The sequence below is a fragment of the Ranitomeya variabilis genome, chromosome 4 (genome assembly GCF_051348905.1).
Source record: "Ranitomeya variabilis isolate aRanVar5 chromosome 4, aRanVar5.hap1, whole genome shotgun sequence".
Lineage (NCBI taxonomy): Eukaryota > Metazoa > Chordata > Amphibia > Anura > Dendrobatidae > Ranitomeya > Ranitomeya variabilis.
This window is the reverse complement of record NC_135235.1, coordinates 115,293,861-115,320,368: the sequence shown is the minus strand read 5'-3', so window position 1 is coordinate 115,320,368 and position 26,508 is coordinate 115,293,861. Positions and strand designations below refer to the sequence as shown.

At 44.3% G+C, this 26,508-nt stretch overlaps 2 protein-coding genes across 5 annotated transcripts in view; one reads left to right on the top strand and one right to left on the bottom strand.

The window, feature by feature from the left end:
- The window catches only part of LOC143770005 (uncharacterized), a 59,056-nt gene extending 34,531 nt beyond the window's left edge, over positions 1 to 24,525 (bottom strand). Inside the window, exons 1-4 of one of the 3 annotated variants that reach the window (XR_013214518.1) lie at positions 24,421 to 24,525; positions 7,671 to 7,804; positions 7,374 to 7,429; positions 2 to 23 (exon numbers count right to left, since the gene is read on the bottom strand). Coding sequence is in view for 2 of the 3 variants with exons in the window: in XM_077259151.1 (XP_077115266.1) it covers positions 2 to 23; positions 7,374 to 7,403 (52 nt within the window). In the remaining variant the exon portion in view is untranslated. The remainder of the gene's footprint in view (position 1; positions 24 to 7,373; positions 7,430 to 7,670; positions 7,805 to 24,420) is intronic. The other 2 variants (XM_077259151.1, XM_077259150.1) reach the window with 2 other exon arrangements.
- Positions 24,526 to 24,570: 45 nt separating this feature from the next.
- Positions 24,571 to 26,508, top strand: part of LRRC20 (leucine rich repeat containing 20) — an 831,027-nt gene continuing 829,089 nt past the window's right edge. For both annotated transcript variants that reach the window (XM_077259152.1, XM_077259153.1), the window contains exon 1: positions 24,571 to 24,675. The gene's annotated coding sequence lies outside the window, so the exon portion shown is untranslated. The remainder of the gene's footprint in view (positions 24,676 to 26,508) is intronic.

Here is a 26,508-nt window from a genome sequence, read left to right as displayed (position 1 = left end):
CATGGGATGTTAATCACAGCGGGCTGTAAAAGTAAAAAAAAAAAAAAAAAAGTGTAAGAAGTCCATGAAATATTTCAGCGTCTTACATTGTCCTGTACATCACATACTCATAGGCTTCCATTACACTGGATAATCAATGGGCTGTTACATTATCGCACAAGATAGATTTATTAATACTAGCGCAGTCTATGAGCGGAGCGCCAGTCCGTGCCCCACACAGCATTCATAGTCAATAAACATCACGCCAGGTATGTGACCCAGCATCTGCTGACAACTCAGGGCAGCATCTGCTGACAACTCTGGGAGGCATCTCCTGACAACTCAGGGTGGCATCTGACTTTATTTCCTACTTCTTCAGGTATAAAACGTGGAATATATCTATAAATCAGTTGCTTATTGTGAATCTCTGAAGTTTATTCATTTTTCCATATTTATTTGTGTTAAACAAATGAGGGCAAACTGGCATCACTGCATTGCTAAATCTGCCCTGATGTCACACAGAGTGGTGCGTATTCCGGGGGGCTGTGTAGCTATGTAGATTTAATCCTTTAATGCCCCATGACAGATACATTCATCATGCAGGGTGTCAGGGACTTTGGAGGGGTCTCTGAAGCAGAGCCGACCCCACCAAGGGCAGATGGCTATATTATATAGATGTCATCTGCCTCTATCAGTAGTGATTGGCGTGCCCACCGATTGCTACTGGTAACTTATTTAGTGCTACTGGTAACTTATTTAGTGCCACTTTCAGTTGCTGACAGCAGTATTTAAGCGTGATGTGATCCCAGGGAGCCGGTGGGCCCCCTGGCTAAAAACATATGCCCAGCCACCCCAGAAAAGGTGCATCTGTAAGATGCGCCAAATCTGGCACTTAGCCTCTCTCTTATTATTTCCCTGTAGCGGTGGCATATGGGGTAATAAGGGGGTTAATGTCACCTTGCTATTGTAAGGTGACATTAAAGGGAATCTGTCACCTAATTTTGGCCCAATAAGCTGCGGCCACCGCCATGAGGGGCCTATCTACAGCATTCTGTAAAGCTGTAGATAAGCCCCCTTATGACCTGAAAGATAAGAAAAACAAGTTAGATTACACTCACCCAGGGGCGGTCCTGGTGCGGTCCGGTCCGATGGGTATCGCGATCCGGCGCCTCACATCTTTATACGATGACGTGCTCTTTGCTTCCTGTCGCGGCTCCTGTGCAGGTGTACATTATCTGCCCTGTTGAGGGCAGAGCAAAGTACTGCAGTGCGCAAGCAGCGGGAAAGGTCAGAGAGTCCCACTACAGTACTTTACCATACCTGTCTGCCGTACAGTCAAGTCCCACGCTGCAATCCATCTCAAGGGGTTAAATAGTTTACAACCGGAAACAGTGTAATGAATGAAAAGCTGCCTGCGCAGCCTCCCTGTCTGACCGGACATGAACTCTCGAGCGTGGTAAAGTTTCGGAACTTTTTCCCATGCTGTCGAGTTCACCTCGGGTCAGGTGGGGCCACTGCACAGTCTCAGTGACTACCGCTGATGTCACTGAGCATGCGCCGACTCACAGCCTGACCTGAGGTCAGCTCAGCAGCGTGGGAAAAAGAAAAAGAGAGTTCATGTCCGGTTAGGCGGGGAGGCTGCACAGGCAGTTTTTCATTCATTACACAGTGGTTTACAGTCGGGGCGGTAGCATTAGCACTGCTCCGGGTTGTTAACTATTTAACCCCTTGAGATGGATTGCAGTGTGGGACTTGACTGTATGGCGGACAGGTGTGGGATATTGCTCCTTTTGTATTTGCGATTTGTTACAGAAGAACGAGGGCTTCGCTTGGATTGAGAGTGCCATAAAGATGGAAAACCTGTGTGTTTAATTATTTCATTAAAAGACTTTATTCTTAATTTGTGTGTATTTTTTAACCCTTTTATACTATTGGATTAATAATGGATAGGTGTCTTATTGACACTTCTCCATTATTAACCAGGCTTAATGTCACCTATAGGGGGACCCCACGCCATTTTTTTGGGGGAGTCCCCCTATTAGAATAGCCAATAAAAGCTAAATATACAGCTGCAGGCTGATATTCATAGACTGGTAAGATCCATAAATATTAACCCCTTCCCAGGCTACAAATATCGGCCCAGACCATTGGCTTTCCCTCTCTGGCGAAGAAAATTGCACGGGAGCCCACACTATTTTTTTCCCTTGTAGGATGGAACTTGTGGAGCCAATAAATAGTCTTACACATTATTTATTCATGATTTTCTGGGCCAGGATCCATTATATGTCCATTTTGCAAGCCAGTGAGAAAATCTCGCCATACGGATATGCAGCGCCCCAGAGTCCTGGTCGTTGCAGTACTGTGGCTCCGCCGCTAAGGGGAGCTATGGTGCGTCTGATGGCACTGAAGGAGTTCATCTGATCAGGTATCACAGACACCAATACATTTCACAGTCGGGCCTCCGGGGGGAGCTAAGGGTTCTATTCACTAGGCCACTCCCCACCATAGTGGGTAAACTGGGGGTCAGGCAGGAAGTTAGATCAGAAAGCTGACTGGGTTGGAACCAGGCAACACCTTGTGGCAGAGGGTGTTGTGGGGGAAGATACAGTAGGGTCTCTGTCAGGGGTGGGATCCTGGCAGAGGCTTGGCAACTTGAACGAACGTAACGGGACCGCGCCTGCTCCGGGTAGCGGCGGTGCCCAAGGAAGGAATAGAAGCGAGATAGATTGTGCTGAGTGAGAAACGAGATCACGCAAAAGGAGAAATATCAGTAGGAGTCGTGCTGTAAGACCGAAGCAACATCCTACTGAGGCGCACTACCGGTGGCCGGAACGCCGAGGGAGTATCATAACATTCAGCTTCAAGCAATACTCCAAACAGCGGCAGGACAGTCAGTCTAAGGCGGGCTGTCTAACTTTAATCACCTATGCAGTCTTGGGGGGCAACTTGTGGAGAGGGGCGACTCTAGGGTCCCGGAAGAGCTCCGAGCCTACCCGTCAAACGGGTGCCGTCCCAACCAGAACACCAGGGAGGGACGGAGGATTAGCAGAACATCATCTAATCGAGTTGTGAGGGAACTTAAGAAACAGACACAACAGTTGTGGGGACTTTCTGTAAGCACAGCAGGGAAGGACCACAACACCTAGCGCTAGAAGGAAGGCATCGATTTCCACCTGTGAAGAGAACTCTGGAGGTGCCATCGGACCGGCCGGACTTGCGCCGCCTGGTGAACCGTGTTCTGGACTGAGGACCCAGAAATCTTCAGTAAAGAGGTAAAGAGACTGCAACCTGGTGTCCTCGTTATTTACTGCACCGCACCACTACAACCTCACCACCATCATCCATATCGTATCTATCACTGTACGCCCCTCGGCAGGGTCACGGACCGGGGCCTAGCCACCGTGACAACCCCAGAGCAGAGACTCACAGGCCCGGTACCGGGTACCCCTCGGCCCTGCGGCAGTGGGGGCGCTACAACTTGGCATCACGAACAGGATCTACTTAAGCCTGAAGAATCAGGTCATGTGTGCCTTGGAACTGTGATTTACTGTGATTTATTGTGCTTGGACTGTACTTTATTGCAAGGACTGTGCTGTGCCATTTACCGCCAAAATCCGCCACCATTACAGCGCTGATGAGAGCACAGGAAGAGAAGAGGGGCGTGAAGTAGGCGTAGACCAGCCGAAGAGCGCGGAAAAATCATGGCCGCCCAGTCTAAATATTTCTGTGTCCTGAGGACGTGTCCGTCAACAGCCGAGGTCCGCCTCCTGATCCTGTTTGGACGATGGAGACCATGGAGACGGGGCCGCCCACGAAAGAGACCGCGGGAAGAGGACACTGGAGAAGGAGAAAAGATGGCGACACCGAGAACACCGCGTGGGACTGACCCGATCCAGCCTGAGGCTGCACCGCCCGACACAGCCCCAGATGCGCCAAAGTTGCGGGGACTGACCCTCACGGAGCTACCGATGGGCCGATCCCCCTTGCCACCGTCTGAGGAGTGTGTAGCTGCAGCCGAGGCCCGCCAGATAGCACGCCGCTTGGAGGCTGATGCCCGCGTGCTCGCTCGGCTGGGCCAGCCCACGGAGGTCCGTTTGACTCCGGTGTCCCCTGCTCCTCCCAACCCGGCCGCGGCTGAAGGTGCGCTGCAGACACCAGGCCTGAAGATTGTGCCAGAGGCCGAACACCTGCGGCGCTTGGTGGCTGCATGGCGAAACCGACCGCAACCGGCAACCCTGGTTGATCTGACCACCGTCGCGGAGGTCCCATCGTCCCACTGGGGTGTGGTGGTCTCCTCCAACCCCCGACATGGAAGAGGGGTTATACAGGAGATCGGGGAGCCGCTACAAGTCCACGTGGATCGGGAGGAGGTCGAGCCCTGCGGAGGAAGGTTTGCTCGTGACCTGGAGCCCGGTGATGCCGTGACTTATACCAGGTGGAGGAGGGCAACAGGCGACACTGGCTGGATGGCGCGGGGCGTCCAGCGGTGCGTTGCGCTCCAGGCCGCCGCTGTAACATCCGAAGATGAGCCTCCCGCCAAAAAGGCAATGGAACCTGACCCGGCGGAGCAGCAGAGAACCCGGACCCACCATGTGCCTTGGGGGCGTGCAGGATCCTCGGTGAAAAGAGCATCGCGGCGAGGGATCCTGTCGTTGCTGGGACCAGAACCACTTCCTGGATCAGCAGCGCGACCCATTGGTCTGGTGAGGCCCGGGAGGAAACCACCTTCTGCGCCAAATGAGTAAGATAATACTACTCTTATGAATATGTACATAGTTCTTAACTGCTTGTTTGTTTCCTGATTTTGCTGCTGAACCCGTCCAGGGTTAACTTTTAAAGGGATTCCTTGTTGACCTGGGATTCCTATTGTTTTGTTTGATTTTTCTAAAGTTTTGCACAAAGTTTCCAGAACTGCCGCAATCATGAACAGTGCATGATACAAACTTTTTGTACATAGTTTGCACCTTATTAAAGGTGCTCCCTACTGGTTTTACTTCAAAAAGGACTCTTTGTGAAGATACCACACCGGAACCTTTGTTGAGTATGGACTGGTAGCTTGAGAAGACGTGCTACCTCATAGAGACTTGGTCCCCTCTTAAAGGGGATGTTCATTTGATGCACATAAATGGTGATGATAATGTTTTTTTATGAGAAAGTTATATGTATCCAACTAGTTAATTGTAAAGAAATGCTGATGATGTTCTCTGACAGAAAGTGAAAGCTAGAAGAAGGATGCAGTGGGCCCGTAGGGGTAGACGTGGTGTCCAGCATGCATATTAGTGAGGAAGAAAATGAGAAGAATTAATGTTCGATAAAAGAAACCGTTTTTGATAATGTTGATAGATAGTGGGGATAGAAGGTGAACCCTGAGTCCTCAGAGGAGTCAGGTAAAAATGGCTCGGTGCTCTTAAACTGAAAGTAATGTTATGTTCTATACTGTGTATAGTTGTTGAAAAGGCAGTAGGCCCGGGCTGAACGGGGCGGTCCTGCATAGAAGGGAGAGGCAGTAGGTCTGGTGCCGTTAGGACAGGCGGTCCTGCAGATTTTAAGAAGGAGAATGGAAAAGTTAAATTGCCTTATAATGTGATTATAAGAAGGTCTTTAGTGGATTCAGAGTGTATGTCCTTAAAGGCAATGTTAAATTATTGTTCAACAATTTTGCACTTAGTAGAATACCCGGTTGGGTAGAAGCCAGTTATTTATAGCATGTTGCTATGATATTTAACCATGTTTTGTAACGTTCAAGTGTCCTCACCTCCCATAAAGGGAAGCCTGTTTAAATATGCTTATTGTTATTGCACTCAACAAAACTGTATGTCTTTTTGCTAACTTGTATTGTTGTTTTCTTCCCAGTCCCGGAGTACTGTGTTTAACCAGGGGGGAGTGCAGCGCCCCAGAGTCCTGGTCGTTGCAGTACTGTGGCTCCGCCGCTAAGGGGAGCTATGGTGCGTCTGATGGCACTGAAGGAGTTCATCTGATCAGGTATCACAGACACCAATACATTTCACAGCCGGGCCTCCGGGGGGAGCTAAGGGTTCTATTCACTAGGCCACTCCCCACCATAGTGGGTAAACTGGGGGTCAGGCAGGAAGTTAGATCAGAAAGCTGACTGGGTTGGAACCAGGCAACACCTTGTGGCAGAGGGTGTTGTGGGGGAAGATACAGTAGGGTCTCTGTCAGGGGTGGGATCCTGGCAGAGGCTTGGCAACTTGAACGAACGTAACGGGACCGCGCCTGCTCCGGGTAGCGGCGGTGCCCAAGGAAGGAATAGAAGTGAGATAGATTGTGCTGAGTGAGAAACGAGATCACGCAAAAGGAGAAATACCAGTAGGAGTCGTGCTGTAAGACCGAAGCAACATCCTACTGAGGCGCACAACCGGTGGCCGGAACGCCGAGGGAGTATCATAACATTCAGCTTCAAGCAATACTCCAAACAGCGGCAGGACAGTCAGTCTAAGGCGGGCTGTCTAACTTTAATCACCTATGCAGTCTTGGGGGGCAACTTGTGGAGAGGGGCGACTCTAGGGTCCCGGAAGAGCTCCGAGCCTACCCGTCAAACGGGTGCCGTCCCAACCAGAACACCAGGGAGGTACGGAGGATTAGCAGAACATCATCTAATCGAGTTGTGAGGGAACTTAAGAAACAGACACAACAGTTGTGGGGACTTTCTGTAAGCACAGCAGGGAAGGACCACAACACCTAGCGCTAGAAGGAAGGCACCGATTTCCACCTGTGAAGAGAACTCTGGAGGTGCCATCGGACCGGCCGGACTTGCGCCGCCTGGTGAACCGTATTCTGGACTGAGGACCCAGAGATCTTCAGTAAAGAGGTAAAGAGACTGCAACCTGGTGTCCTCGTTATTTACTGCACCGCACCACTACAACCTCACCACCATCGTCCATATCGTATCTATCACTGTACGCCCCTCGGCAGGGTCACGGACCGGGGCCTAGCCACCGTGACAACCCCAGAGCAGAGACTCACAGGCCCGGTACCGGGTACCCCTCGGCCCTGCGGCAGTGGGGGCGCTACAGATACCATACGGATGTCACACGGATGCTTAGATGCGAGAAAATCGCATCCTCGCACTGCACACGGATGACACACGGATCACTGTTCGGGAACATTTCTGCGATTCTCGACCGTAAAATACGGACCAATTTATTTTTCTTTATACGGTATGTGTGACTCCAGCCTGATTCACAATCTCAACGCGTTTCAAAGTCAAACATGGACTTCTTCAGGAGATTATATAAATATACAATACTGTTACAAAACAACTGTTTTAACATACTGTTTAAAGAACGGACATCAGAAATTCATTATTAGACACGTATAGAGACAGCATTACAGTCACTATTCTGAATTACATGACTTTCTTATTTCAGTCTTACATGAATCGCTCTCTGATTTTCGCTCTTCATTTTTCAAATAGAAATTAACGCAATATCTTGAATGGGACAAATAGAGAGGTTTCCATATAAATAGTCTGATCTTAAATACCATTTTTATCAATAGTAAATATTCCCATAACGAGCTAATTAACAAATATAAGGTTTTCTAATTAAAAAATGTATGGGATATGAGAATGGGGAAATAGGGGAAGCTTGTCATAAGAGATCAGAAAGTTATATAGCTAGGAAATGGGAAATAATAAGGCCAGGACAGGAGTATAAGACACATGTACTCACTCTCAGCTCCTTCTATAACCCTCAAAGGAGTTCCGGGCGAGCGTCTGCTTATATATCCTTCATGATGTCATAATATCCAGGCAGAGGTGACCATGGCGCCGATCCTGTGATGTCACAACATTGTAGAAAGTGCCCTGCAGCCAATGAGATCCAGTATAATCCTGTGTAATAAAGTCTATGGAGGGTTTATAAACGGATGTACATAATTGGATACAGCAAATTGTTACAAATGCTAGAAACCCCCCACACCCATGATCACATGTGTGCAAAAGCGTCTTATAATGCAATATTTTTCTTATATTGTTATTATATATACAGCCATGGCCGAAAGTGCGGGCACCCTTGAAATTGTTCCGGAAAATGAAGAATTATTACAATTACACATGTTTTGTTATAAACATTTATTTCCTTTATGTGTATTGGAACAAAACAAAAAAAAAAACAGAAAAAAGGTCAAATTGCACATAATTTAAAAAAACTCCATTAAAAAAGAGACCGGACCAAATTGCTGGCACCCTCAACTTAATTTTTGGTTGCACACTGTTTGGAATAAATAACTGCAATCAATAACTTCCTATAACCATCAACAAGCTTCTTACACCTCTCAGCTGGAATTTTGGATCACTCTTTGGCAAACTGCTCCAGGTCTCTCATATTTGAAGGCGCCTTTTCCCAACAGCAGGTGTTCAATGGGATTTACATCCAGACTTATTGCTGCCACTTCAGAACTCTCCAGACCTTTGTTTCCATCCATTTCTTTGTGCGTCTTGAAGTATGTTTGATGTCATCATCTTCAGGTGCTGGCTGGCAAATTTTGGCCTGGGGGGCAAGCACACAGCAGTGGCCCATTAGCAGCGGCCCATCCTTGAGACTCTAGTGGCTCGTGAACATCGCAAGTATGCAAACTCATACTTGTGATCACTATGCTGGCAACTCCGGGGAATCGTGACTGTGTGCACAGTGCACTACCATGATTCAGTAACATGCCATCACACAGAGTCCCTGAAGAAAATCATCTAGAGCCCAGAAAACAGTGTTGGGGGAAAAAAAAGTGTGTGGCTTGGAAGTTGCATGTTGTCCTCATAGAATTGATTCATATGTATTCACCTCCAATATAAAACAGACAAAACAGTAGTCCACCTTAAGAAGCAGTCATTAATTAACTTTTTTCTTTAAACTTGTGTAAATGTTAGTTTAGTGCAGCGTCAGTGTGATAAGATACTCACAGATCGCAGCGTCAGTATGTTAATGTACTCACAGATCACAGTCTTCTCCAGTATCCAGCGCCGCTCCTCTTCTAAGTCACCTGATGGCTATTCAGACTCTATGGGTCACACTGTGCTCTGTGACCCATAAGTGGCTTTTACAATATACGTCTATGGAGCATGAGAACAAGGCCCAAAATGAGGATCCATAGACTTACATTGTAAAGAGACTTCCAGGTCACATACAGGTGCTTCTCACAAAATTAGAATATCATCAAACTCGTCTGACCTTAACCCCAGAGAATCTATGGAGCATTGTCAAGAGGAAGATGAGAGACACCAGACCCAACAATGCAGACGAGCTGAAGGCTGATGTCAAAGCAACCTGGGCTTCCATAACACCTCAGCAGTGCCACAGACTGATCACCTCCATGCCACACTGCATTGATGCAGTAATTGATGCAAAAGGAGCCCAGACCAAGTATTGAGTGCATTTACTGAACATACATTTCAGTAGACCAACATTTCGGATTTTACAATCATTTTTCAAGCTGGTGTTATAAAGTATTCTAATTTACTGAGATAATGACTTTTGGGTTTTCTCTGGCTGTAAGCCAGAATCATCAACATTAACAGAAATAAACACTTGAAGTAGATCACTCTGTTTGTAATGACTCTATATAATATATGAGTTTCACTTTTTGTATTGAAGAACTGAAATAAATTAACTTTTTCATGATATTCTAATTTTGTGAGAAGCACCTATAAAGCATAGTGTGAGCCAAAGTCTGAAGAGTGAAGATGTCCCTGAGAGGAGAAGCAGAGCGGTGCTGGATACCGGAGAAGATGCTGCCCGGTGAGTATATTAACACACTGACACTACTCTAACCTCTACACAGAATTAGGGGGGAAAAAATTTAATAGGAGGATTCTATATAGCAGAATATAATTGACATACAGTTGTATCCTTCCTGTGTAGTAGACCTGGTTACATTTAGTAATATGGATACAAGATAATATGTGACTGGTATATGAGATATCAGTGATATATCATCTGTATATACATCAGATGTGCACACAGTATACCAAATCCAGTGTACAGGAGAATATATGACTGGTATATGATATAGTGTGACTACAGGCATCAGATGGTATGTACTGGAAAATATGTGACTGTTGTATATTGTATTATGAGTACCAACAGTTACATCAGTCACATATTATCCTGTATATAACATCTGATGTCTGTGCACATAGTATGGGTGCCACGTGGCAGACCATGACTGTCGTTGAGGCCAAAGCAATAGGCTGAAATTAATTCTGCTCAATATTATTAACATATTTATTTCAATTCATATTAAAATAAAATAGCAATATTATTATTATTATTATTATTGTTTATTTATATAGCACCATTAATTCCATGGTGCTGTACATGAGAAGGGGTTACATCCAAATACAAATATCACTTACAGTAAACAAAACTAACAATGACTGACTGGTACAGCGGGAAGAGGACCCTGCCCTTGCGGGCTTACAATCTACAGGATTATGGGGAAGGAGACAGTAGGTCTATATAGCAATATCATATAATATATAATATTAACGGTCATGTAGGGGCTTTGCTTCGTGTGGATGACGTGTCCTAAATCATCCACACAGTGCTCCCCATCGCGCTCCTGTGAAGGCGCACTTCTATCTGCCCTGCTAAGGGAATTAGAACACAGTAACACCAGAAGTATCAAAGATATATGTCATATATTATTTCCAATAGTAAAATCACCAATATTTAAGTATACTGTGTAGGTTGGTGACAACCGCCACCTCGTGAGAGAGAAAAGCCCAGACACCCTTATATGGATTACCAGAAAGTCTCAAAACAAGGAACTATATTTAAAATATATCTTTATTCAAGCAAAATACATAGGAGTAGCAACATATAATAAAATACATAAAAATTGCATTAATAATAAAATCAATCAATGGATCCAACCACAGGACAAAGATAAGTGCATATAATATGCCGGCCAAGGTAAAAATATATATATATATATAAATCCTGATCCTCACTGCCCAAAATAGAAAACAACCCGAAAAAAATGCAAGATGTGCTGTGATCATATATTAATCACACAATAAATCACATAAATCGTGTAGTGCACTTACTCTGCAGCATTATGCTGAAAGTGCAATAGTGCTTAAAGATATCTGTGCAAAATAACAACAATAGGAAAAGAAAGTGCAATGTGCCACAGTCCTCAGCTCAATCAGTACCATGTGAGGACAATAATATGTGCTATGAGCTTGGAGGGGGACTATAAAGATGTAACCAAAATATACCTTATCGGATGGCCGAGTCCTGGGTAAACGCACCCCAACGCGCGTTTCGGACACTTCCTTCGTCAGGGGGTCCCCCTGACGAAGGAAGTGTCCGAAACGCGCGTTGGGGTGCGTTTACCCAGGACTCGGCCATCCGATAAGGTATATTTTGGTTACATCTTTATAGTCCCCCTCCAAGCTCATAGCACATATTATTGTCCTCACATGGTACTGATTGAGCTGAGGACTGTGGCACATTGCACTTTCTTTTCCTATTGTTGTTATTTTGCACAGATATTTTTAAGCACTATTGCACTTTCAGCATAATGCTGCAGAGTAAGTGCACTACACGATTTATGTGATTTATTGTGTGATTAATATATGATCACAGCACATCTTGCACTTTTTTCGGGTTGTTTTCTATTTTGGGCAGTGAGGATCAGGATTTATATATATATATATATATATTTTTACCTTGGCCGGCATATTATATGCACTTATCTTTGTCCTGTGGTTGGATCCATTGATTGATTTTATTATTAATGCAATTTTTATGTATTTTATTATATGTTGCTACTCCTATGTATTTTGCTTGAATAAAGATATATTTTAAATATAGTTCCTTGTTTTGAGACTTTCTGGTAATCCATATAAGGGTGTCTGGGCTTTTCTCTGCCCTGATAAGGGCAGAGCAAAGTGCTGCGCACGTGTGGGGAAAGGCCAAAGAGCGCCGACGCATGCGCATTTTAGTATTGTGCTCTGCCCTCAGCAGGGCAAACAGAAGTGCGCCTGCGCAGGAGCACAATGGGGAACCCTGTGTGGATGGCGTAGGATGCGTCATCCAAACAAAGCAGGGAAGTAGAACGTCATCGCAAGAAGAGAGGAGGACTGGAACAAGACCAGCGGTGCCCATCGGACCGGACTGCCCAGTAGGTGAGTATAATAAAACCTATATTTTTTTTACCTTACAGGGCATCATATATACAGCATTCCAGAACTCTGTCACATGGGGCTGAAAGGTCATGGTCATAGGTTATATGGGAATAAAGGTAACCTGTCACTAGGTTACGTATGCTGACATCTCCCTTATATACAGTATGAGTCCACACACAGCCCCCCATAAGAGGTATGAGCGTCCACATAAGTTCTCTATCTACAGAATGAGCTGTCACATAGCCACTTATATCCAGTGTGAGCCCAACATGTCTCCCTATATACAGTATGAGCCCCAATATACAGTATGAGCCCTCACATAGACCCTTATATTCAGTGTGAGTCCTCACATAGCCCCCTAGACACAGTACGAGCCTCCACATAACCTCGCTATGTCACTATAGCTCTATTGCTGGGACTGGGAGGAAATTAACTTTATTCCATCTGGCAGTCTCACTCTTTCAGTCCCGTGGGTAACGCCGGTGTGGGTACAGTCATCACTCTGTGTATAGGGAGTGGTGGCTGTGACCGTGCCCCCTGCACTGACTGACAACTATGCATTAGAATTAGCTTTTCCACAGAAATCACTCCAAAGCAGTGCACTGAGATCCAAGGGTTACCAAAATGCTCCAATTCAGTATTCTCACATCAAGGACTCCCAACACACTATCACATTCAGGTTCAAGAACCAGCTCTAACAGGTAATATCCCCCATAGCTAAAACATCTCTAAAACCAGTATATGTGCATCCAGATCTGCTCTTCTGTGCAGGGCTACTCAAAAATTCACCATTTTGAGATATCTTCTTCATACCCGTTTGCTAGACCTGGAGCTAATGCACCAAGCTGGCAGACAGTCAAGAGCCACAATTCATGGGACCGCGAGCCACATGTGGCTCCCGAGCTACAGGTTGGGGACCCCTGCATTAGAACCTGCTGTCAGTCAGTGAACATGTGACTGAAAGAGGGAGACTGTCAGATGGAATAAAGTTAATTTTCCCTCAGCATCAGAACACCCCGTATATACAGGGTGCAGTATACACAAGTACTATATGCAGGGTAGAGTATATACAGGGTGCAGTAAACACAGGTAGTACATACAGGGTGCAGAATACACAGGTACTATATACAGGGTGCAATATACACAGGTACTAAACACAAGAGAAAACAGGGTAGGTCAAAAATATGGGGATCAACACACACTTGGATTTGGCAAAAAATAGAACACAGCTTTATTCAAGTAAATATACATGTAATGACAAGACACTAACATTTAAAAACACACACTCAGCTGTAATAGCCGATGTGTGTTGGGATGGTGTATGCCCCTGCATAAACCCACAAAAAACAATTGGGAGGTGTATTGTATTGGCAGTATAAGATGGCCTTAATCTAGCCAGCAGCTTTTCATTATATGTTTTATATCTGTCTAGAAATTAGCCATACCTCGCATCATTAGACATTTATTATATTGTATAGAATTATACCAATTTAGCAACCAGCTATATGCATCATCAGATACTTATTATGCTGTCTGAAGACAAACCAGGGTATTATGCTTGATTATGGGCTAAGCAGTGCGAGAGAATTATTGTGTCTTCAGGACATTGCAATAGGAGGGCTGTATATGGGTATGTCGCTATTGAGATGTTCGATGGCAATGCTGTCTATATAGGTGCTACTTTTTCAGGCCATACTGTCACTATCTTTAGGAGTCATGCGCAGGGTGTAGCCTTATTGTGGGCTTACGTTTAGGGACAAGTTCCCTGTTTTAATGTTTTTAAATGTTAGTGTCTTGTGATTACATGTATATTTACTTGAATAAAGCTGTGTTCTATTTTTTGCCAAATCCAAGTGTGTGGTGATCCCCATATTTTTGACCTACCCTGCTTTCTCTTGTGTTCAGTATTTGCCATTTCTTAGGTCATGGTGTGTATCCCACCGATATATCCGTGGTGCCCCCTCAATTTATATATATTAGTATACACAGGTACTATATACAGGGGGCAGTATATACAGGGTGCAGTAAACAGGTACTACATACAGGGTGCAGTATATATTGGGTGCAGTATACACAGGTACTATATACAGGGTGCAGTATACACTATGTATACTGCACCCTCTATATAGTACCTGTGTATAATACGTATGTATAAAAGGTCGTGGATCTGCATCAAAAGCTGCAACGTGTGCACATAGCCTAATAGTTTACATTCCCAAACTAGAAGAAGCAATCTTTATCCTCTCCTCTCTGTACCAGTCTTTCACTGTAAACTTGTTTACTGTAAACGATATCTATAACTCTGTATGTAACGCCTTTCTCATGTCCAGCACCATGGAATTAATGGTGCTATATAAATGAATAATAATAATAATAATAATGAAGGTTAGCTGCAACACACAGAGATAACAATTGAATCCCCAGGGAATATCAAATTGCAACCAGTTCTCCATTCAGCTCCGTCTATCTTCAGTCTTGCCACTGGGAGAAGACAAGGGACCCTGCACTTCTGCGCTGTGATGCAGCAGTGACCTTGGCCGTGATCACACAACTGTGTGTGATGAGAGAAACTCTCAGGAGTTTCTCTCATCACACACAGTTGTGTAATCACAGCCAAAAGTCCATTGTCTAACCATTCTTTTTTTTGTTTTTTTCAACAGTGCTCAAAGTCAAAACACGTTGGCGTTCGATGAAGGATCGCTTCAACAAGGACCTTCATCAAGAGAGCCGGGTTTCTAGTGGTTCTGGAGCAAGGATCCGAAAATATAAATACAACCGCATTCTGGCATTTTTGAGACCGGTCCTTGCCCAGAGAACGTAAGTATTTTTTTTGTGTGTTAGGTTGTGTTATATTGCCTTAATCTGTATGTTTCTATTCCACAGGAGTTGGCGCTTAACTTTTGTAAATGTCTGGTAGTAATGTGTTTTTTTTCTTCTTTTTTAACAGCACATGGAGCAGCACTCTTGACCCTGGTTCTGGAGCGGTCCTTCATCAGACAGCCACGGACTCGTCCCAGCCATCCAGCAGCACTGCAACAAGTGGGCCTGCCACACAAACTGGAGACCAGGAAGCTGGTCCATTAGGTGTTTTTTACCAGTCCTCTGCCCCTTTTTTGGGGGGCTCTTCCCGGCAGTGGCAGAGGGCCTCGGACAGGTCACTCATGCCCGAGTTTTTGCACTTGAGCTCGGTCTTTCATGATGGACTCAAGGCGATGGGTGACCGACTGGATACTGCCATTAGCCATATGAATACACGTATCCAGGAGGTCACCAAAAGCCTTGACCAAGTGAAAGCCGACCTCCAGAGGCCAGCACATCATTTTTTTAATCAAATTGAACAGGTCAGGTCGGAACACCTTACTCCTGATCTCCAGCTTAGTGTCATGCAGGCCTGCAATGCTGCTTACGTGCAGGCTATGCAGCAGAGTCGGTATTTTCAGCAGACAGTGGCGGCATATCCACCTGTGCCTACACTGTCACGCTTGACCTCAATGCCGAGCTCTGCTGTATACCACTGCACGGCCACCTCCATTCCAAGCACTGCCGGATACCACTACAGCACCACCACCATGCTGTGTGCTGTTGGACAGCCCACCGCCACCACCATGACAACTGCTGCTCCTGCTTGGACCTCCTCCACTGACACCACCATGCAGCAGCAGCAACCGGACCCTGGCATGGCCTTCCCCACCACCACCATGCAGCAGCAGCCGGACCCTGGCATGGCCTTCCCCACCACAACCATGCAGCAGCGGCACATGGACCCTGGCATGGCCTTCCCCACCACAACCATGCAGCAGCAGCGGCACAGGGACCCTAGCATGGCCTTCCCCACCACAACCATGCTGCGGCTCGCGGACCCTGACAGGTCGGCCACCAAGGCCAGGCCGCTAGAAATGAGCCCAACGAGGCTCCCTATACCGCAGCGCCGATCCCAAAAAAGGGAAAGGAAAAACAGAAACAGAGGACTTTCACTATCCCTCCGCCCTCACCTCCCAATGTGTCTATAATGTATGGTTTGTCTCACCCTTCCAGTGTGTCTCTGCCCTCTCATGCGTCAAGCCCCATCCCCGAACTGCCAGACCCCAGTAATTTAATTGCCTCTTCTCCTGCCACCTCTGCGTCGTCCACAATTAGTCAAGCTTCACAGCTATATACCCCCCATTTCCGGCACTCTACCCCAAGCAGGCGCAGTTATTTTTTTTGTGTGTAAAAATAATAATGTTTTTTGCCCCCAATAATGTTTCGTTAATTGTGTATTTCGCCGCCGGCAACACACCGTGCGCTGAATAAAACACTGCGCCGCACACTTTATTTTTTGGCCAACTCATAACTCCAGTAGTTAGTAAGTACAACACTACAGCTTTGTGTGTGCTTGGTATAGAGATATGAGGTGGCCCCAAAAATAATACTTGTATTTTCTCCATAATCTCTTCCTTCTGCTTACTCTGTGACTTTGTGTTGCAGACTGAAGAGAAAATGGCGGTAATACAAAACAGAACTATACTAAACAAGTCATGTGTCCAAAAACTCATTAGTTATGACACCTGACCTGGTGAGTAGAGAACTGCCTTGTATAACCTCCGTTTTCTCTTCTGTGTACGTAATCTATTTCACACAAAGTGAAGGGATGATGGAGGTCATACAAGGCATATCTATACTCACCTGGACATGTGTCAGAAATAGTGAATTCATGAGGCTGTTATATGTGCATCATGAATTCATTATTTCTGACACCTGACTTGATGAGTATAGATCTGTTTTGTAAACAGCCATCGTCTCTTCAGTCTGCGTCCAATAGATACTGCAGAAGAGAATCAGAAAGCAATGACGTCAATAACCTTACCACTAACAACCTAAGTGGTTTGTAGAGGAAATACATAGGAGACACGGTTAACATAACAAAACAAGTAGTTTATTAACAACAAATATAAGTAACATTTAAAACATAACTGATACAAACCCAAACCCAACAGAACATTTTACACAATATTGTCCTGCCATGCCTCACGTCCAATATCAGAATAAAAAAAGGCAGCAAATTGGTTCCGCATGTGGCCAACTTCAACAGTTGACAGCAGTGGGTGATGCTGGTAATCTGGCAATGGGTTTGCAACTGGTTCATCCAGTTCAATGGTGGGTCGCTCCTTAGCCATAATGTAATTGTGGAGACCCACACAGGCTTTGACCACCTCAACTGTCTCCATTTTTAGATTAATGGCTGTTGCAAGAATGCACCATTTTGAGACTAGAATCCCAAAGGTACACTCTACTGTTCTTTGGGCCCTGGTCAGTCTGTAGTTAAAGATCCTTTTAGTGTGGTTCAAGTCCCGACTGGAATATGGCTTCAGTAGGTTTTCACACATCTGAAAGGCCTCATCCCCAACCATAATAAATGGCATCGGTGGGCCTTGAGTGTTGGGGAGAGGTCGTGGCCGTGGAAAATTAAAATTTTTGCCATACACACGTCGGCCCATATCAGAGTTCTTGAAAGTCTGGGAGTCATTGCCAAGGCCAAAAGCTCCAATGTCCATGGCGATGAAGCGACAGTCTGCATCTGCTATTGCCATGAGCACAACAGAAAAATATTTTTTGTAGTTGAAGTACTCCGATCCAGTCCTGGTGGGTTTGATAATGCGTATGTGCTTTCCATCCACCGCTCCTAAACAGTTGGGGAAATCACACACACACTCCAGAATTTCTCTGCAATTCCTATCCACATGTCCTCGGTGGGTAGGGGTATAAACTCATCCCGGAGAATGTTCCACAAAGCCGCAACTAATCCAGACAGGGTGGAAATTCCAAGCCGCTACTGGAAGTGGAGGGATGATAAGCTCTCTCCGGTTGCCAGAAATCTGTAATAAAATAAATAAAAAATAAATTATAATCAATTCTATTTATGGTGTTGTGCTGCTAAAGACATAAAGGAAAATACAGAGAATACATGTCAGACCAACAATAATTATGACTGGCATTTGTTTAGAATTATTATGTATCTTAATGTAACCAGCAGACTTTCCTCTGCAGGAATCGCTCTACGGAGCTGTGTGTCCTGTCTCCGGATGGCTCCTTGGACACGACCAAGCAAATCCCGAAAAGAGTCTTGCGACATCCTGGTATATTCCGGGAATTTGTTCGGGTTGGCATTAAGCTCGCCATATAGCGTGTGATAGGCTCCACGGCTCTCCCGGAGTTCGATAATGGGGTGTCTCCAAAAACGCCGACGCCGTGTCCTTCTCTGTCTTTCTCGATTTCTTAGTTGCTCCCAAGCAAACGCACAGGCAAGAAACAGCTTGATGCTTAAATCCAGGTTGAAATAAAAGCTCTCCAAGCGAAGATCCATCATGACACAGGATACAGTAGCACACTGCTAACATTTCAGCAGTCCTAGGGTCTATATATAGGTATCCCATAATACACGCCCTCTGTAGTCCCATTGGCCGTGTCCATGCGCACAAAAAATGCAAACGCATGCAAAACGCATGCAAAAGCATGAAAACGCAGCGTTTTTTAAACCGCATGCGTTACTGTATGCGTCTAAAAAACGCTGCGTTTGTAAGCGTTTCCATGCAGTTTTTCCTTCATTTGCGGTTGCAGATTAAACGCTGCGGATACTAACGCAAATGTGAAACTAGCCTAAGGCATTCACCATCATGGGAGATCCTGGACTGAGCTGTAGTCTATGGCCCTCACTGTATGCTGCTGCCTTCTGCTGATCTCAGACCATTGTGCTTTAGCCTTACTGTATACTACTGCTCTCTTCTAGCCATTATGGCTTAGTATGACTTATCAAATATAGGAAGAACCTTTGGCACAAACTTGATCTCTTGTAAACAGTAGAGTGTTTATTACAATCACATATAGGAAAAAAACGGAACCTAACATTTTGGCCTATATTGGCCTTTATCAAGGTTATCTCACTAAAACAAAAATGTGAATTTACATATCAGATGTATACAAAGCAATAAACATAACAAGACAGTATCCAATGAGAGAAATATAAGTTGTTGACAAAAGATTATTTCTAATTGCTAAGTGAGCCAAAAAACTGTGAAGACAATAAATAGACATTATCTCATTTTCAAATTACCGTAGTAAACATGCAGGATTCATATAATAAGAAAATGCTGAAACCACTAAGAAATGACAAAATGAGACAAGGTCATGCGGGTATCAGGTATCCATGGAAATGATATATAATATCTATAACAGACGTAGCATAGTCTCTAAAGATCCTGAAAGAACAGTGATAACATAGGAAAAAAATTATAGAAAAAAAAAAAATGGAAAAAGAAGGATGGGGAGGAAAAGGAACAGAGACAAGCTCACAATACCTGTATTCTAAAGGTAGACAAAGGTGCACTCTAAGTTAAATAAGAAAACAAGAAGGAAAGAGTCAGTGAACTAAAATGATCATAAAAAATAAAAAACAGAGAATACCAGGGCAAAGTTACCTGTATGTTGAGGTAGGTAGGAGCCAGGGAAAAGCCTCTCAGGTGGTGGCGTGTGTGCAGGGTAATGGAGGGGCCCGTATAGTGTGGCAGGGAAAAGAGAACTGTGTCAGCTGTGAATGGGCAGATGATGCGGCTATGCACTAGAGAGCGGTCAGGGAAAAAAAATTGACGCATGCCCCGTGTGAGACAGAGAGCAGGGCGGCAAAGAGCCGTACAGGAGACCCACCAGGCGGATGGATCTGAAGTAGTAATAGCGCATGCAAGATGGGACATTGAACGGCGCATGCACGAAGCCCTGAAAGAAAAAAATTATCATAGGAAAAGTGGAATCGCCGTGTATTGGAACAAAGTGCGCTTGCGCGGGCTGAATATTCACCATGGGTAAAGCTGGAATGGATAAAGGCTGACCGAGTAAAGAATAGATGTGTTTGGGATGGAAATGAAGAAAATAAGAGGTCTATGATCTTATCCCTGACATCCTTATAAAGCTCTTTGGTCTTGCCCATGTTGTAGAGGTTAGAGTCTGACTGATTAACTGAGTCTGTAGACAGGAGTCTTTCATAAAGGTGACTGTGTAAGACAGCTGTCTTTAATGCAGGTAACAAGTTGATTAGGAGCATCTAACTGGTCTGTAATAGCCAGAACTCTTAATGGTTGGTCACTGCAAAATGCAAATAAATTTATATAATTTATACAATGTGATTTTCTGGATTTTATTTTTGATATTCTCTCAATGTTAAAATTAACCTACCCTTAAAATTATAGACTGTTCATGTCTTTGTCAGTGTGCAAACTTACAAAATCAGCAAGGAATCAAATACTTATTTACTTTACTGTATGTGATTACACCACAGGGGGCCTCTATATAAGAATATAATAATGGGGGTCTCTATATGTGATTACACTGCAGGGGATCTCAATATAAAGTTAAGCAAAAAAAAAAGTGTCATGAATCTCTAGTCTATAGAATGGCAACATGTGAGCGCATGTATGAGATATGCATACTCCCGATGTGAGGATTTACAAGTCTGCAGTCAGAGTAATTACAGACTTATATAAAAACTGCTGGCGCTGCACACAGTGTATTCACACTGATATTCCTACTGCTGCAGATAAACGGGCCAAACTACAAAAAAGTCCGATATAAAGTGAGTAAACACCAATAATAAATATTAATATATATCTGCGCTGTAGATTAGTTCAAAATTAGTTAGATGCATTAACTTTAAATAATATACAATGGATATTAGTATTTACCGGGTGATGGCAGCCTCAGTCCCCTGGATGGAACCCACAGTTAGCCGCATGTAGCACAATCAAGGTCTTCTAGAGAAGTGAGCAGCAATAATAATATTTCCAGCGTTCTTTTCTTCCAGAAACCTATGAGGAGCGGGTGTGAAAATCTGTCCCGGCCGGTGACAGTCACCCCTTACCTCGTGAAGAGTGCAGCTGGGTCTTCAGCGTGAAACCGCGCTTCCACACGCTTGTTACCGACGAGGCGCAGAGAATCTGCAGGACCTCGTGTGACGTCACCTGCACGTGATCTGACACGTGAGCGGCTAGAACTTGCACACAGAACCAAAAAGGATCTATCCTATCCAACGCGTTTCGAAGTCTGCGGACTTCTTCCTCAGGGATGGTGCAGTGTAGATAGATATGATTTATATATCATATAGCAAGTGGAAGCGCTTAATCTATTTATTAAAAGCAAAGAGTTCAATTTCGCTGTTTAACCCATTTGGGATCAAGGTGTTCAGCTCAAAAATCCATTTACTCTCCTCTTTTGACATGCGGTGAATAAAATTACCTTTCCGCCAATCTTTTTGGACGACTTTGATCCCAGTGATTATAATATCCTTCGTGGATCCACCATGATATTCTTTAAAGTGTTGTGACAGGGGGTGACCCGCAAATTTTTTATTAATATTTCTTAAATGTTCCCCTATGCGCACAGTCAAAGGGCGTATGGTACGCCCTATATACAACTTGTCACACGGACATTTAATGCCATAAATTACTCCACGAGTGGAACAGGTGATGCAATCTTTAATCTCTGCTACATTGTCTTTATAAATAATATTTGATTGCTTTTTCGTGTTTAGTTCTCTACACGGTAGACACTTCTTACATGGAAAAAAACCAGTCGGAGTTTGCAATGCCGAGGGTGATTTCATCAATGCGGGTTTACGAACAGATGGAGCTATAATGTTACCCAAATTATTAGCCCTCTTATACACAAATCTTGGACATTTAGTTAGTGTATTTCCAATCACCTTATCATCCTTAAGCAAACTCCAATGTTTATTAACTATTTTTTTGAAAAAATGACTATTGGAATTATATGGCATAATTATAGGAACTATTTCGTCTTCCATACTATTCCTTTTCCTTTTCTTTTGTGTAAGTAATTTATTTCTTGATTGCTTGCCCACCTGTTCCCTAACTTGAGTCAGGGTCTCTTCATTGTATCCTCTCTGACAAAACTTCTCTATTAAAATATTTGACTGTTTTTATATGGGCAGGAGGTCCGGTTTTATTATCAGATTTTATTAATGGTCTTAATAAAAACAGTTATTTTTTAAATTTTACAGCTAATATTAATAATAAAGAAATCAATTTTTTAGACTTAAAAATTTTTATTGAGGAGAACAAGATTCATACCACCTTATATCACAAACCAACGGATTCAAATAATTATATTTCATTAGATAGCTGCCATTTACCCAGTTGGCTTCTAAATGTCCCCAAAAGCCAATTTATAAGGGCTCATAGAAATTGCTCCAAACCAGAGGATTTTATTGAGGAGTCAAATATTTTAATAGAGAAGTTTTGTCAGAGAGGATACAATGAAGAGACCCTGACTCAAGTTAGGGAACAGGTGGGCAAGCAATCAAGAAATAAATTACTTACACAAAAGAAAAGGAAAAGGAATAGTATGGAAGACGAAATAGTTCCTATAATTATGCCATATAATTCCAATAGTCATTTTTTCAAAAAAATAGTTAATAAACATTGGAGTTTGCTTAAGGATGATAAGGTGATTGGAAATACACTAACTAAATGTCCAAGATTTGTGTATAAGAGGGCTAATAATTTGGGTAACATTATAGCTCCATCTGTTCGTAAACCCGCATTGATGAAATCACCCTCGGCATTGCAAACTCCGACTGGTTTTTTTCCATGTAAGAAGTGTCTACCGTGTAGAGAACTAAACACGAAAAAGCAATCAAATATTATTTATAAAGACAATGTAGCAGAGATTAAAGATTGCATCACCTGTTCCACTCGTGGAGTAATTTATGGCATTAAATGTCCGTGTGACAAGTTGTATATAGGGCGTACCATACGCCCTTTGACTGTGCGCATAGGGGAACATTTAAGAAATATTAATAAAAAATTTGCGGGTCACCCCCTGTCACAACACTTTAAAGAATATCATGGTGGATCCACGAAGGATATTATAATCACTGGGATCAAAGTCGTCCAAAAAGATTGGCGGAAAGGTAATTTTATTCACCGCATGTCAAAAGAGGAGAGTAAATGGATTTTTGAGCTGAACACCTTGATCCCAAATGGGTTAAACAGCGAAATTGAACTCTTTGCTTTTAATAAATAGATTAAGCGCTTCCACTTGCTATATGATATATAAATCATATCTATCTACACTGCACCATCCCTGAGGAAGAAGTCCGCAGACTTCGAAACGCGTTGGATAGGATAGATCCTTTTTGGTTCTGTGTGCAAGTTCTAGCCGCTCACGTGTCAGATCACGTGCAGGTGACGTCACACGAGGTCCTGCAGATTCTCTGCGCCTCGTCGGTAACAAGCGTGTGGAAGCGCGGTTTCACGCTGAAGACCCAGCTGCACTCTTCACGAGGTAAGGGGTGACTGTCACCGGCCGGGACAGATTTTCACACCCGCTCCTCATAGGTTTCTGGAAGAAAAGAACGCTGGAAATATTATTATTGCTGCTCACTTCTCTAGAAGACCTTGATTGTGCTACATGCGGCTAACTGTGGGTTCCATCCAGGGGACTGAGGCTGCCATCACCCGGTAAATACTAATATCCATTGTATATTATTTAAAGTTAATGCATCTAACTAATTTTGAACTAATCTACAGCGCAGATATATATTAATATTAATTACAGACTTGTAGCTTTACACAGAACATCCCTGTAACCTCCCTGCCAGATTTTGTACTGTTGTCCCAGAGATGAATGCTACACAATATCTTCCATCACCACTGCATCATTTTGGAACCTGATTTAAATAGTGGAGCGTCCCCAGCGCTTCCATAAGCACCGCAGGCTCTTTACACAGCTTATTGCAGTGAGTGTTGATAGTCGGAGCTTCACCAATCCAATGACTGGTGTTGATGGCTTGTCTTGAGGAGAAATTATCAATTTTGCAAAGCTGGATAACCTCTTTAGCTATGTGGGACCATTATATTGTATGGTGCACAGAGAGCTCGTACCTATCATAGTACATGGGGATGATCTGCGTATAAGAATAATCAGTGACATGTAAATGAGACTTATTGCATTTTATTCCCCATAAAGCTTAATGAGGTTGAGCAGCAAAATGACAAAGAAACGCATCAAAAACTTGCATTTTAAATAGAATTGCTGTATTTTTAGGGCGATTGCATTTTTTCCTGCATGTGAATATACACCAGTCTCAGTATATACATAATATATAATAACAACCATAAAACCACTCACAACATATAAGCTATCTATAGGGTTACCATAGAGAAGGTTGTATAGCACTAATAAAAGTTTTTTCACAGGAAAAAAAGTAACTAGAACTGACATAAATTAGACACTATAATGTTTACCCTAAGGAATCTAAGAATGTATTAGGCAAAAACCATCGCCGCGAAATGTTAGCACAGCGCGGACACCGCATAAAATCGAGGTCCCGGCTCCGTCCACAGGAGCAGCAGGCGCAGGCCGCAATGTTGGTGTTCCCTATTAGGTCCGCCCCAGGAGTGCCGGCCTCTGATTGGTGGGCGGGGAGCGGCACCTGGTGCAGCAGCTGTTCCTGCTCAGTCAGTGTAGAAGAGTAGGAGCTGTGGGTGTGCACTGTGCCGGTAAGTGCTGGGGCCATGTGCGCAGCCTGTGTGTCCCTGTGTAGCGCAGCCACTCATCGCTTATAACGCTTACTTACCATAGTAATGAGGACTGCAGTACTGCTGCTGACCCAATACAACTCTGTGTGTAAGAGGAGGATGCAGCCCAGTCTATAATACCAGGCTTAGAAGAGCAGCTCTAGATATTGTGTTGTATGAAGCTTATTATTACGTTCTTATAATTGGATGTAAGTAGAGAATTGTGACAGTAGGTCATGTTCACATGTGGTGGTTTTGCTGCGTTTTTTTAAGCAGTGTATTTGATGCATAGAATACGCAGCGTTTTACAGCACCCGTATAATCAGCGATTTCTGGAGCCATGTGCACACGCTGCGGTTTTTTTCTTCAGCTCCTAATCTGAGCCCTTCTGCGCTTTGCTTTTGCCAATAAGCAGCATGCCCGCACCTCCTGTGTCTTCTCAGCGCTTTAGGCTACTTTCACACTAGCGTTAACTGCAATACGTCGCAAATGCGTCGTTTTGCCGAAAAAACGCATCCTGCAAAAGTGCTTGCAGGATGCGTTTTTTCAGCATTGACTAACATTAGTGACGCATTTGCGACGCATTGCCACACGTCGCAACCGTCGTGCGACGGTTGCACCGTGCTGTGGCGGACCGTCGGGACCAAAAAACGTTACATGTAACGTTTTTTGCTCCCGACGGTCCGCTTTTTCCAACCGCGCATGCGCGGCCGGAACTCCGCCCCCACCTCCCCGCACTTCCCCGCACCTCACAATGGGGCAGCGGATGCACTGGAAAAATGCATCCGCTGCCCCGTTGTGCGGCGGAGACAGCGCTAGCGTCGGGGACCTCGGCCCGACGTACTGCGACGGGCCGAGCCCGACGCTAGTGTGAAAGAAGCCTTACTCCAATTAAAATGACTAACGCAAATATAAAAATGAGCTTATTGTATAAAGTGTTTTTTGTTTTTTTTTTCTTCCACCAATCTAGTTTCTTGTGCTGGGGCAAAAAAGCTGCAAGAAATGTAATGTGTGAACATACCCTAAATGGTTACTCCTCATCCATTGAGACACTTTGGCTATTTTTTATTTTTTTTTGCCTCAGCTGGCAACAAACTTTTTGTAGGCTAAAATTTACATCTAAAATATTTATAGTTTGTCCTTTTTGTTTGAGCTTTTGGAGAGTTTTTGATGTTGCAGGTTTTCTGCACGTAAGTAAAATAGGTTAGGCTTCTTTCACACTAGTGTCGGGCTCGGCCCGTCGCAGTGCGTCGGGCAGAGGTTACCGACGCTAGCGTTGTATGCGCCGCACAACGGGGGCAGCGGATGCATTTTTCCAGCGCATCCGCCGCCCCATTGTGAGGTGCGGGGAGATGGGGGCGGAGTTCCGGCCGCGCATGCGCGGTCGGAAAAAGCGGACACGTCGCACAAAAAAACGTTATATGTAGTGTTTTTTTGTGCCGACGGTCCGCCACAGCACGACGCATCCGTCGCATGACGGTTGCGACGTGTGTCAATGCGTCGCAATGCGTCGCTAATGTTAGTCAATGGCCAAAAAACGCATCCTGCAGACAACTTTGCAGGATGCGTTTTTGTGCCAAAACGACGCATTGCGACGTATTGCAAAAAACGCTAGTGTGAAAGTAGCCTTACTTGCATTTTTTTAAAAATATACAGTGTCAGAAACTCATTGTGGGAATGTAGCCTTATTTTTTTTTTAATTGCAGCAAATCAATGAGTAATTACAGATTTCACAAGTCCCCCAGTGCTTATTATTCTGGGGTGTTGCCTTCTTTCTGTATAATTAGAGCTTCTCAGCAGTGAGACAGGCAGACA